The sequence below is a fragment of the Temnothorax nylanderi genome, unplaced genomic scaffold, assembly GCF_030848795.1.
Source record: "Temnothorax nylanderi isolate EJ_2023f unplaced genomic scaffold, tnyl_v1.0 TNYL_tig0004_pilon, whole genome shotgun sequence".
Classification (NCBI taxonomy): domain Eukaryota; kingdom Metazoa; phylum Arthropoda; class Insecta; order Hymenoptera; family Formicidae; genus Temnothorax; species Temnothorax nylanderi.
Window position 1 is genome coordinate 2,800,833 of NW_027249066.1, and position 13,502 is coordinate 2,814,334.

Below are 13,502 nucleotides of genomic sequence, written 5' to 3' on the forward strand. Positions count from 1 at the left end.
GAAAACGCACGATATATTAGATGCTACACGTGCGGATGATTTATACCAGATAATTCAGAATTTATGTTATTTATAGTATTTATTTGACTAGTGTTTGGTTTATAATTATAATTTTTATTAATTACAGTATTAAGGCCATATGATTGATATGATGTTATGTAATTGTAATATAAATATATAATTTATATTAATTATTAATATTTATTCATTAATAATTTATATAAATTTATTAGATATATTATATAAGTTTGTTAATATATTTAACAAATAATTATTTTATGATACAATAATATTGAAAATATATATCTAATCTAATAACTCGTAAATATTGGAACGAGCTAATATAAAATTGCATGGAATTCGTCATCGTTAGAATTTGATCATAAATATTTTCTTTTATTCATATGCAATGATTCTGAATTATCTCGTATTCAAGTGATTTGAGCCTTGGTCCATTAATGTTATATATTTTTTTCCCATTAACAACCGAATCTACAACCGTATATGCATATATTTACTACGCTTTTCTTTTAGTATTATTCTATTCTCCCTCCCGCAAGCAGTGAATGTTCCGACAGAATATCGCTAATGAGCGTTTATTTTTCAATGACACAATAGTCTATATTTTTGTAAGCAGCCACCATTTTATGCGTCATCATCAGTGAAATAGCCTCCCGACACATATGTAGATATAATAATAAAAACGTACAATCCTTTCCCGGACTTTCATCGCGACTATCCTGTATTTTTTGAAGGAAAGAGATCGCAATCTGTACTGTATTTTATATTATTATGTCTTTTGATATAGCATATAGTCATATTGTTAGACTGTATTTATAAAGCCTGACTTTTATAGTAACATATCTATAGTGGATTTATTATCAAAAATAGACTTATGTTTACATTGATTTTTTTTATACATATCTATTATTTTGCAACTTAATTTTTATATTTTTAGTTTTTTTTTATATTAATTTAGACTAAAACCTTGATGAGTAACAATCTAAGCCAAGAATTAACTTAAGACGTATTTAACGTTACACCTAAACTCCTAAATTATATAAATTCTTTTAGAAGTTTAGGTAAAGAAAAGATTTCTTTTTTTTTTTATAAGACTTTAATAGTCTTGATGAATATATGTAAACTTAAATGTTTACATAGACTGCTTCCTTACACATTATAAATTTTTAAAATAAGAAATTTAGTTTTGTATCTGCAAAGATGTATTTAAAATACAAATGTATCATATCGCTTGTTTAAGCGATTTGAGAAAGCAGCATTATCAGTTCGGTGTGAAAGCAAAACACCGAAGATTTCAATACCAAAGTTTAATAAGTGTTAATTGCAAAACAGAGAAGCAAGTCAATATGCATAATTAATTTTTATATTGAAGAAGCTTATTTAATTGTTTAATCTTCGTTAAACGATAATACGATTCATGCTAATATGATTAAGTTTATTGTTAACGAAACTGAATGTAACGAGTATATTTCGAGGTATCGGCAAACATCCGAGAAATAACGCCAATAAATTATAAAAGGTGCACGCAGGAACTTATTATCATTCACGCACGATCGACAATAAGAAAAAGCATAGAAACTATGCACGCTTATGTGGGTAGTAATACGCTTTGCTGTACGTTTATAAAACGTCACAACTATGTGCGTGAACATCGTGCGAAACGCGAAGTATTATTATAGATACCTATTTATATAGATACTTCAATAAAAATTATGATAAATCGCTTTCTTTTCTATAACAGCCCTTAATCAATCTCGTTTGACATTCTGTTTCAGTTGTCCTGAGACTTTCGGTTCATATTCCGATGTAATTATATATAGCTACTTTAAACGAAAAAATTGCTTTAATATAGTTTACAAAGTCCTGGAATAAATTTTTTTCCAGCAATTGTGATAATTTCGGTTTTAAAATATTGAAGATAATGTAGAATGAGAAGATATCTAATTTATAATCGTAGGAGTGACTGTGCAACAACATTGTTCTTTCGATGGCAATTTCGCGAATTGTGGAGCTATTTGCTGAAGATAGTGTCTTTAACAAATTGACGTAGCTAAGCAGAAAGTTTATAAAGATATAATAGGTTGGTTACTTGGGATTACTTGGACATGTTTTTTTAAAAGAGATATCTTAATAATAAAAAAATTGTTGTAAATAGTTAAAGTTGTAAGTAATTAAAAATTGTTTATATTATCTTACGTATTAACACTTTGAGTGCCAAGCTGATTTCGACATTGAACTTAACAAATCTGATATATTATTTTAATATTTTCTTGCTTTTTTAAATGTCTTAATAACTATATTATTTTTTAATGTTTTAAATATTTAGTAAAATTATTCTTAAGTAAAATTATTTTCGAGTAAATAAAACCGTCACTCACAAATGGATGACGAAGTCTTTGCGGAAATTTACTCAGATATGAATAACATGACACTCAAAGTGTTAAAATAGATATCTATAAGTATATCTAAATTCATTTTTTTTGTTTGATCAATAATTCTAATCTTCGATTGCACATGTCTATTTCATCTATTTGCAAGTATTGGGCCAAAATTTTTCTTTGATAAATCCTTGTTCATTTCGTTGTGTAATCTACATGTCATACTAAAAAAATTGAGTAATATTTTATGGCTGTCCCTCGCCAATACACTATCGCAATTTTGTACGAGCACATCTAAGAAAAGTAGAGAGTCTTCCTTCACACGTGGATCAGTATGTGTCATGGCACAGCTTAAATATATTACACTTTCACGCAATTTCAGTAGGTTTTCATGTATCGAACCAACATTGCTATCGGAAGAACATCTATGTGAACGCTTGGTCATAACGAGTTTGCGATTTATATTATACATACATATGTAGAAAAATATCAGAAATAGATTTCCGTCTAACAATCGCCCAAACTCTTTCAGAATGGTGCTTCAACGTTATGGAGGAGTACGATCCCTTGGCGTTGCCCTCGCAGCGAAACAAGTCGAATTGTCGGAGTATCGAAGACCAAATAGCGGCACAAGTCGTATCGACGAAGATCTTCCCGTGTCCTCGTTGCGGGCGATGTTACAAAGTGAAGAGATCGCTGCGTCGACATATTGTGGTCGAGTGCGGCAAGGCGCCGAAGCACAAGTGCCCTTACTGCCAGCACCAGAGCAAGTACAGGGCCAGCATAACGAAGCACGTTACACATGTACACCCGAATTTGCCATACCCGTGACCTGACGATTAATTTTATTTATTCTCTTTTTTTTTCACTGCTGATAGTAAAATGGTGGGATAATTGGATTATGTTTTGATATTTTTTGAAATAAATTTTATGTTTGCTCCTCTTTGTTATTGCAAAGTACGGTTTAATATTGATTTCTCAGGTATAATATTAGAAAGTTCTTTCTTTCCTAAGACGATTATAAATTAGTTGATTAATTAGGTTTATGAAATCATTGGCGTACAAGACAAGGATATATAATCAACTGACTAGATTTCTGACAGACCTTACCATTAATTGCATGAAAATCTCTCCACGGAATACGTAAAAATATCTTGTGCAATTGTAAATAAAACCGATATCTTAATTAATGACGCGTCAATGTGAGTCAGAACATTCGAATGAATAATTGATTGTTACACGTTAATAGCAGCTTGTAAACTGTTCTCTTTATCTTCGCAATATACACTGAGAGAAATGTTGACACATGTTTATTATTTCCTTGTCGCTAACACCATTTCGAAATCCTAGAAAGTACACTAGACACGAAATCAATCGGCGCTCAATTCTCCATGGTGAAATTTAGGAAGAAGAGGCGGTGAAAAAAAAATTTGCTAATGACTGACGTAGATAGAATGGAGAGTACGAAGCGTGAGTATGGAACAGGTTCTGAAGAAATTTACTTTAAGGATGTTTTCTGTTTTAACGAGATGCACACTGAGGATGTAATTGTATTTGCATGCTCGTGGCATTATATATTACACTTTTTCAGATACGCAGCGGATCTCTTCTCGTATAACTCTATACATTCTTCTTATGCTGTTATTTTTTTAGTCACGTTAAGACTTGACGATTTAGTCTGCGAACGGGGCCTATCCTGTGTTTTCATTTATTTATTTGCTCTATCTCTGATGTCACACAGGACTTGAATAGATTTTGTCAGCAAAGTTGTTCCGTTTGTATCCGATTTAAAGGAACACACCGCAGGGATTTAATGAAATGCTTTTCTTTCCATCAAAATACGAGGATGATGAAGATCAGTGCTACTTCCGGTATTAATAAAGTGCTCTTCGTGATTGCAGGTTACATGAAGATGAGCTATTACGTGACACAAACGGTGAAGGATCGACGGCGGTGTCGTGGCCAAGGTCGCTTCGCCTGCGACAACTGCGATCGTCGTTATCACCAGATGAAGAATCTCAGGAGGCACGTGACGAACGAGTGCGGCAAGCAGCCGATGCATCAGTGCTCCTTCTGTCCGTACAGAGCGACTTATAAGTCGTATCTTCAAGTGCACATGACAAAACACGCCAAGCACGGTTTCGTACCTCGCATGGCCACCCTGAAGCATCATGATTCATGAAAGCCCTCTCGATCCGTGCCTGCTAAGTAACGTCGACTTTCTACTCGCTCGAGTGTCGAAGTTACTTATCGGAGTTACTTATCGAAGATCGCGAGGCTTTCGTAAAACGGCGGGTTAGTACGAGAATGAACAAGAATTTTCGCGTGTGATTTCTTTCCGGTATGCCGATAGTATAGTCTAAAGAAATCTCGACTATTGTCTAGAACATGTACGACGTGAAGTTTCGATATATTTTCTTTTTATCAACTTGTGTTTGACTCGTGGAGCATTCCATATTTATATCGCTATGCTAACGTAGAAGTCCCTTCGACGAGGATCATCTTAGGTCTAAGATAAATCTCTGAGGAATTTAATAAAGAGTCTACATCTCATTCCGAGACCAATATCTCTAAGATTCTTTGCAAATCAAACCCCCCCTTCCCCCCTTTTCCTTGTTCCACTTCAATTTGTCAATTATGCCCTGCACAGATTCTAAATCGCGAGTCCTTAAGCCTTTGAGAATACAAGATAATAATTAGCGATCGGATAACAGTAACGAAGAGGTAAGTAGGGTTTGAGAGAAAGGGGGCCACAGGTACCCATCCTAACTGTTGGATATATGTGGATAATCCATATTACATAGATCTCATAAGACAAATAATATTTGTGTTTGCCTTGGTGTTCACGCTAAGCATATTTAGTGGACGGATCAATGCACCGCGAGGAATGTCGCGGTGAGAAGTTAGCGGAGAGCGTTACCTTCACCCGAGCGCGCTCCCGAGAAGAAGCGGACGTCGATGCCGTCACGAAGCATCACGTTGCTCGTCGGGGAAGCGACCTGTGCTAACCGCTGGCAAACCTTTTTCTGTTTCAGTTGACCCGAAATACGTTGGGATATTCAAGAATACCTGCGTCACCTGCGGCAAAACTTACAAGCACAAACACCATCTGAAGCGGCATCACGATTTCGAGTGCGGGGTCGATCCGAAGTTCAAGTGCGCCTTCTGTCCGCACAGGACCAGATACAAGGACAGCCTGATGAAGCACATACTGGCGCGTCATCAGCATTTCTTGGAACAGAATTCGCAATATGGTCATCAACAGGTTTTCGAGGCGCATCCCGATACCGAGATGAATTTTCATGCGCAGGAGACGAATACGTTTAATGTTTATCCCGATTTTACGTAAAATCTCTAATTGTTTCGTCGTATTAGTGAATTATATGTATTTTATTGCTGCGTGGTGTTGACATGATTAGGTGAATGCAAGAAATTGTAAGTAATATATGAAAAATTAAAGTAACCACGTTACAAGCAATTAAATTAAATCCTTGATTTATTTTCTGATTTTACAAGCTGTTAATGTAGTTTGATAATATAATCCTTAATAAGTTGCTTAATATGAAGAAAAATGGGTTTTTATATAAAGAAGCAAGATTTATGTGTGATTTTTATTAATCACACATAAAAAAAATAAATTTGTTGTGATTAAATTGTTTTACTAATAATCTCGAAATACTACATACATTAACATTTGAACACGACGACATATTTGCGTAAAAATATATTAAACTTTATTTTATTTATCATAATTTCTGTGCATTGAAGATTTTAAAAGGTTGACACAGAAGTTTTGTCATTATAAAATATATAATTACACTGTTAGCCACAATTTAAATAATTTTATAGCAATCTTGTATAATATTGTTATTTTCAATCTTGATAAAATATGTATATTGATAGAAAACGTAAAAGATATTCATTTCGTCGAATAAAATTTCGTATTATTAAAATAAACCTAAAATAAATTTTTTCCCTGTCTACTCATTTTTCAATTAATATATTGGTGAAGATATCTCAGAAAAATGATGTATGCATATATGTGTCTACCATTAAGAATTGTGATTACACGTCATATGTCTGAGATACCTTATTGTATACTTTATATCATGCACACCAGTTGCTTTTCTGAGGCATTAATCAAACTGATGTCGCTAGTGCGAATTTAAGTCTTGAGCCAGTATCATCGAGACTAAGCTTCATCTCTTCTCTTCTTGATTCGCAGGTGCGACGTACAGTCCGGCCAATTGGACGATACCCACCTTACCGTCGACGTCGCGAATCGCGATGTACACTAGACGTCTACGTTCGATGTCCTCGAACGAGGTCAGTATGATCGGCGGCGGATCAGGTCCCCGTAAGTATCTCTGCAACGATTGCAGCCGAACGTTCGCTTTGAAAGCCTCGTTGCTGCGGCACAAAGCGTTCGAGTGCAACAAGGGTCGGCAGCCGTACGAGCGACAATCCCAGGACGAATGCGACAGGTCGAGGAAGTCGAAGAAGAAGCACGTGTGCGTCAGGTGTAATCGCGTATACGCGTTTTTCACGTCGCTCTGGCGACATCAGAAATACGAGTGCGGCGTGGAGCCGAAATTCGTCTGCCCGATCTGTAAGGGCCGATTCGCCCAGAAGAGCAATCTGGATCGTCACGTGCGATCGAAACATTAAACTACGTTCGCAAATATCTTGTATTTTAATAGCTTCACCGTGCGATATAGATTATCAGTGGATTGGCGTGACTATTAGTGATCAGTCAATGTGCATCGATCGCTTCACGATCGGTGTAGGTGTACGCTCTTGTGTTACACATATTATTTTTACCTGCCTTGATAAACATTAAAAAGAAAATTTAGTTTGTAAAACCAAATTTAGGATTAGTAACATAAATAGTTGTGTCGTATCTAATAAGTGTTGGGTTGACAATTCTTTCGTTTTCTTAAACTGATATTCTGCACATGTAGGTAATGGATGAAAAAAAGTGTGTATAGTTTGTTTATAATTCTGTTAATTTTATGTCACTTAAACGATCATTGACGAATTACTTTTAACGCAATCATAATCGTATATAATTGTATTTCATTTACATTATTTCTTGAAACTTGAGTTTTAATACTGGACTTACTCTAAATTTTTTAGCAGGCGTACAAAAAGAGAGGTGATGGAAAATATAAGTAGTTTTGACAATTATCTCTGTCAAAACTGATATCTTTGTCAATACTGATATAATACAATAATCAATTAGATATATGATACAATTAGAATGTTGTCTTAATTATAAGTAGGATAAACCAGTATATGGCTTTAAACATCCGAGACATAATGTAAGATGAATACGAAGGAAGCTATACCGATTGCCTCTGGAAATTAGTGCGAGTACAGTGTTGTTTCTCAAACCAAAGACAAATTACAATTACTGTTTCTTTGATTGCCAATTGACTGTACATCAAATGTGTATAAAGTAATCAAATAAATTTAATGCAACTAAGGAGAAATGAGATTCTTTATAGTCTTTATACAACAGATTATCTGTTTCTCATTACACGCGGGGAAAGAGAGACGTTCTCTCACCCCGACAAATCTACGACAAATTACGAGCGCGTTTCGTACGTCCTTTATTGTACTCTTGGTATATGCTATAACACGCTATTGTCGTAATTGTCGTAATGTGCATAAACGTGCGACCGAAGAAAACGTAATAGTGTTCGCGTGTGCGAAAAATAACTGAACGCCGGATCGTGCATGCAATTGATCTTGCCCCGCCGTTCTTCGAGGTGTCTCTGTCCTGTCCAGCCTCGCGGGCAAGAGTCGTCTTCAGTTACGTCAGTCGTGTCTCGCACGGCGTCTCTCAGGCGTGGAGAAATACTCTAACATCGTTCCTTTCTCGTTTGCAGGGTTCGCGTACGGATTTCGGAAGCCGCAAGACGCAACGAACACGCCGTTGACACAGCTGTCACCGTTATCGCCGCTCATGTGCCCGCAATGCGGGCGAACGTACAAGATGAAGCGCAATCTGAAGACCCACATGAAATTCGAGTGCGGCGGCCAGAGAAACTTCATGTGTCACTTATGCCCGTCTAAATACACGCAGAATATCAGTCTGCGTCGTCATCTTTTACAGAGGCACAACCTCTACATGCCGCCGAAGTTCTCGGTCCCTAAACGCATCTTTACGAAATAAAATTAATAAAAGATAGATAATTTAAGCAATAGGACTGATGTTTTTCACGGACGCATCGCAGTAATTGCTGATTTATCTATAGTTCCTTTAGACTGAGTGAAGATACTCGCGAATCCATGATCTCTTGATCGATCGCAAGCGAAAAGTCACATCCGAATAAAAAAATTTTGCAAAAAATATACAATTTGATACGTAGTTACAAAGTAGAAAACATATATATTGTGGTTGAATGAAAAAAAATAAAAATAATGATTTGTAGTTTAGAACACATCAATTTCTTTGAAATGGTTGCTTTATTACACGGAGAGAATTTTATATTAAATTTTACTATGCTGCCGCACCAACTGCGGACCATCAAGACGCCGCAAGTTTAAATGCTATGAACATAGCATTTAAACTTGCGGCGTCTTGATGGTCCGCAGTTGGTGCGGCAGCATAGTAAAATTTAATATAAAATTCTCTCCGTGTATATGACCGATTTTGTATTTTATTAATAAGTTTGTTTCAGGCTTAAGCGCTACTAAGCTTGACTTTAGATGTACATGTCTATTATTATTACAATTTATAATTTTTATTTGTAGAAAAAAACGCGGGTTTTATGTAAAGAACCAAAGAACGATGCTAAAATGCCCCATCAATAGAGCGTTCACGTATTGCAAGATGTTAAACTTGTAATATGTAATGTATTCCAGTTTATCAATATATACGAATCACTCAAAGTTAAGAAATAAATAGTTCACGCAGGTTTTGAAAACTAGGACACGAAGCGCATAAATCTTGATTGACTGAGTTGTTCAGAAATTTCGCTTGAGAAAGAAATGCAGTATACATGTAACTCGTAATAAATTTTTGATAGACGATCGTGTACGATTGATTCTTCCCTCCCCATCTTGAAGGAAAGAAAAATGGTACGAGGACTCGCAGTCGGAAATACGTGTTATTGGTGTTGGCTCGAGAAACGCTGGTTGCACCTGTCGCGCTCGATACTAACCGACCATTCCTTTTTTCCAGAGCTGCTGTTGGTCGCCACACGAGGCCTCGCAGACGAAACCCTCAAGAACAATGTGGTCTTCACTTGTCATCAGTGCGGCAGAACGTATCAAATAAGACACAATCTAGTGAAACACCTGAGATATGAATGCGGCGGGCAGAAGCACTTCGCGTGCTCGCTGTGTCCCTCTAGATACACCCAAAACGGCAAATTGCGACAGCACATGCTGAATACCCACAACATTATCGTGCCCCCGCGAAGGGGGCTCGAGTTTATGTTGGCGAACAATTGGCCGACTCGATTTAGCAACAGACGGGCGCGTTGCCCGGTACTTGAACAATTTGCCAATCCTTAATTTCCTTTATACTCAAATAGAAAGAAGTTTATCGCAGGTTGGGAATTAATAAAGTATGCGACAAATTAAAGTTCGTGAAGTCCGAAGCATGGTGTGAAACAGAGGCATAATAGTTGTAGAGTATCGATATTATTATCCCAGCCGATTAACACGGCACTATTAGTAGGCTTTATTTTTGTAACAGGTTGCATCAACAGCATGATTAGTCTTCTTAATAACCCTTTGATTTGTAATTTTAGGCTATTGTATTATATTTTTTTTAATGCAGAATTTTTATGAATTTTGACAAATAAAAATTGTTCAAATATCTAGTCTGAAAGATTACGCAAAAGTGTAAAAAGTTTGTCACTATTTTTTTGCGAAAACTGAAAGATATTCTGTATATACAATAAATATAGGATTTCACATTCCTTCTTGCAAGTTTTTTTTTTGTTTCTCTTGTTTTGGTTTTGAAGTATACCAAACATTTGAAAAAGATTTACACAAAAAAATAGCACGATTATTTTCTTGAAAAAATTTATACGGCTAATTTTTCCGAAACAGAAGTATAATTTAAGACTCGCATAAGTCTTGCATTTCACTCTATAAATTGTGACTTCTTTTGTGGAAGAATAAAACCTGAATTATTTCAAGAATCTAATTTTGCTATTTATTATGTTATATGTTCCTCCAAGATAATTATCTGTATGAAGCCGGAAATTGTCCCACGTTCTTAAAATAAAATATAACATTCATGTAAGTATGTCATATATTAATAGTAAGTAGTGCTTCGCGAGATATATTTCTTCAAGGCAAAGTATCTGTATTTGAGGACAGTACGATTTGCCAGATTGTTCCATCCACTGGGCTCCATAAGTCACGAGGGGAAGATCAGTGTGCGATCTCCGTTTTCGCGATTCTACGTACTAATTAGCGCACGAATGTTGTTTGTTTTTCAGGTTTTTACGAGAGCATCCATCCAGCAGAAAATCCCGCGGTCCACGGCCGAAAAGCTCACGCCGCGCCCACGAAGATCGCCCGAGTTAAAACGAGCGCGAGATGTCCCGGCAACGCTGAAGATCAAGCACTGCAGTGCTCCGCCTGCGGGAAGAAGTACTCGCTAAAGCACAACTTGGCAAGACACATGCGCTTCGAGTGCGGCGGTCAGCGTCGATTCTCCTGTCACCTGTGCCCGAACAAGTACACGCAGAACGTCAGTCTGCGTAGGCACTTGACGCATCATCACAACATTATGGTACCCGTGAAGAAGAGATATAACAGTTCTTATCGAATCGTCTATCCGTAAGAGCGACGTGCAAGAGGGCTTCGCAGGAAGATGATGTCAAGGACAAAGAATTGGAAGAACCTGTGCCAAAAATGCATCCCAAAGATACGAGTGTCATCGAGTCGAAGATAGACTTAGACTTCAAACTCGCCGTGAAACTCGCGCGTAAAAGAGCAACGTGAAGAACGTTTTGTATATACCTTTCGGGCATTGCTAGCCTCTGTAGTTTATCAAAGTTAATAAAATCTCGATCTTTACAAGTTTCAATAATGAATGCTACGTTGAAAATGTTATGTTATGTAGACATGTTGACAAGAGCAAGTTAAATAATACATTATATTAGTACATTTTCCTATTGGAATTACATTACTTTCTTAAAATCTGTTTCGTCGCTTACACACGTAGAGTATTGGTCCAAAGAGAATTTTATCCATGACAAATGTTTGTGGGAAACGGAACGATGTTTCTGGCATTATTCCTACGATGAACGAATCGGTATCACGAGGCTCGTTCACGTAGGAAAAATGAAAATATACGGCGATCTCGAGCATTTGTCACTGATAAAATATTCTCTCGTTGTAAGTTTTTGCATGCTGACGTTAATCAAGTTCTTTACCAAACGGCGTAAAAACGCTGCGACGAAAGTCTGTTGATATCGTGCTTCAGTCTGTCACTGTTGATGCTTAAGATTATTATTTTTACGGGAAACACGATCACAGTATAAGTAATCTCCCGCATTCGAATCAGAACAATATGTAGAATTTTACCGTGCAAAAAAAAGACGATCGCTCGCCATCGATATATCGCACGCGCACAGACGTATCCTCAGAGTAACTTTTTCTTTTGTTCAGCAGGTTTCTCGAGGTTCCTCTTCACCTGTCAGAAATGCCCAAAAGGCTACACGATGCTCTGCAATCTGCGCAGGCACATGAAGTGGGAATGCGGCGGGAAACGCTATTTCCCGTGCTACTACTGTAGCAAAAGATTCACCCAGAAAACAAGCCTGCAACGGCACTTGACGGGAGTCCATAATATCCCTAAGACACTATAATAGATACGTGAGCGATTTTGTCTCCAGCTTAAAATAACCATCCGTTTAATCCCTTATCCTCTTCCTTGACAAATAAGTCATTGATCAATAATTGACAGGTCATAGAAGGCAGATCGAGCGGCTAGCTGCCGCTTTAAGTGTGCAATTTAAGTGTGCAATCGAATTATTCAGCCGATCGCTCGATCGATCGGACGAGATTCTACGAGCCGCGTGTTTTCGACGACCGCGCCAAACTCCTTTTCGTGCCCCTTTCTCGAGAAATCGAGAGGTGCCGAAACGTGGTCTAGCGGGCTAGCGCGGATCAGGTCTCGATCGTTAAGACTCGCGTCTGGCGATCTCGGTCAGCACAGTGAGCTCACGACTAACACGACTGTCATCTTCGTCTTCTTCCAGGTGTGGCCTGGACGACCGTTCAGCCGGGACCGGCACGAAAGTCGCGACACGCAAATTATTTGAGGGATGAGGATCTCGCCCTCAAATGCCCACGGTGTGGCCGGGGTTACAAGGTCAAGCCCAGCCTGTCGAAACATTTGAGGTACGAGTGCGGTGGCCGCAGGAACTTCAGGTGCGAGCTGTGCGGGCGCAGTTTCACGCAGAACGTCAGTCTGCGCCGTCACCTGATGCAGAGCCACAACTTTTATCAGCCGCCACAGAAGCAATGCACTCGGAAGATCGTCAAGTGAAGAGCTCGCTGTCTCGCGTCATCGAAGATCGTATCCGCTCTTGGAACGCGCGGCTGTCCCGGCTAGATTCGTCACCTCGGGAGCGGAAGTCTTGCGACGCATCTCTGTGAAGAGTGACTCGAGTGGGGCACGCTTGTTTAATGACTGTATGACTTTTCGTGTCTTCTCGAAGATTGTTATTCGTAGCCTACCGTCGAAGATTTTTAGCGCCACTTAGAAGATTAAGTAAAACTTGTAACAGGTGTACACCCCAAACCATGCAGCAATCCTACATACGCACACTCGAAGATCACCGCACGAAAAACACGATTATAATAATAGTACATCTTATACATGATCCGACTCTTACAGATCGTTAATAAAGTAAATGCCGATAACACTTCGTGCCTAGATTCACAAATACAGCACACGTATTACCTATAATAGTAAACGTAACAATAAATTAATCAACGAGACGCCATGGTCGTTTGTTGCCTCTACGCTTCCCAAGAATCTTCACTCGATGCGAGTGCCCGGCTGTCTTCCATTGAAGATTAATTTTTTAACGACCTTTATGATCTTTTGTAACGATCTTTTTGTAA

The 13,502-nt window shown here is 37.8% G+C and overlaps 1 protein-coding gene across 7 annotated transcripts in view; it reads left to right on the forward strand.

The window, feature by feature from the left end:
- Positions 1 to 13,502, forward strand: part of LOC139774349 (uncharacterized) — a 165,651-nt gene that overhangs the window by 135,898 nt on the left and 16,251 nt on the right. For 3 of the 7 annotated variants that reach the window (XM_071709745.1, XM_071709725.1, XM_071709899.1), the window contains exon 7: positions 4,301 to 4,964. The exons of 2 other annotated variants lie outside the window; for them this stretch is intronic. In XM_071709745.1, the coding sequence (XP_071565846.1) occupies positions 4,301 to 4,581 (281 nt within the window). In that variant the 3' untranslated portion in view covers positions 4,582 to 4,964. Of the gene's footprint in view, positions 1 to 4,300; positions 4,965 to 6,624; positions 7,885 to 13,502 lie in introns of those variants that run through there. 2 more of the 7 variants (XM_071709616.1, XM_071709609.1) reach the window with 1 other exon arrangement.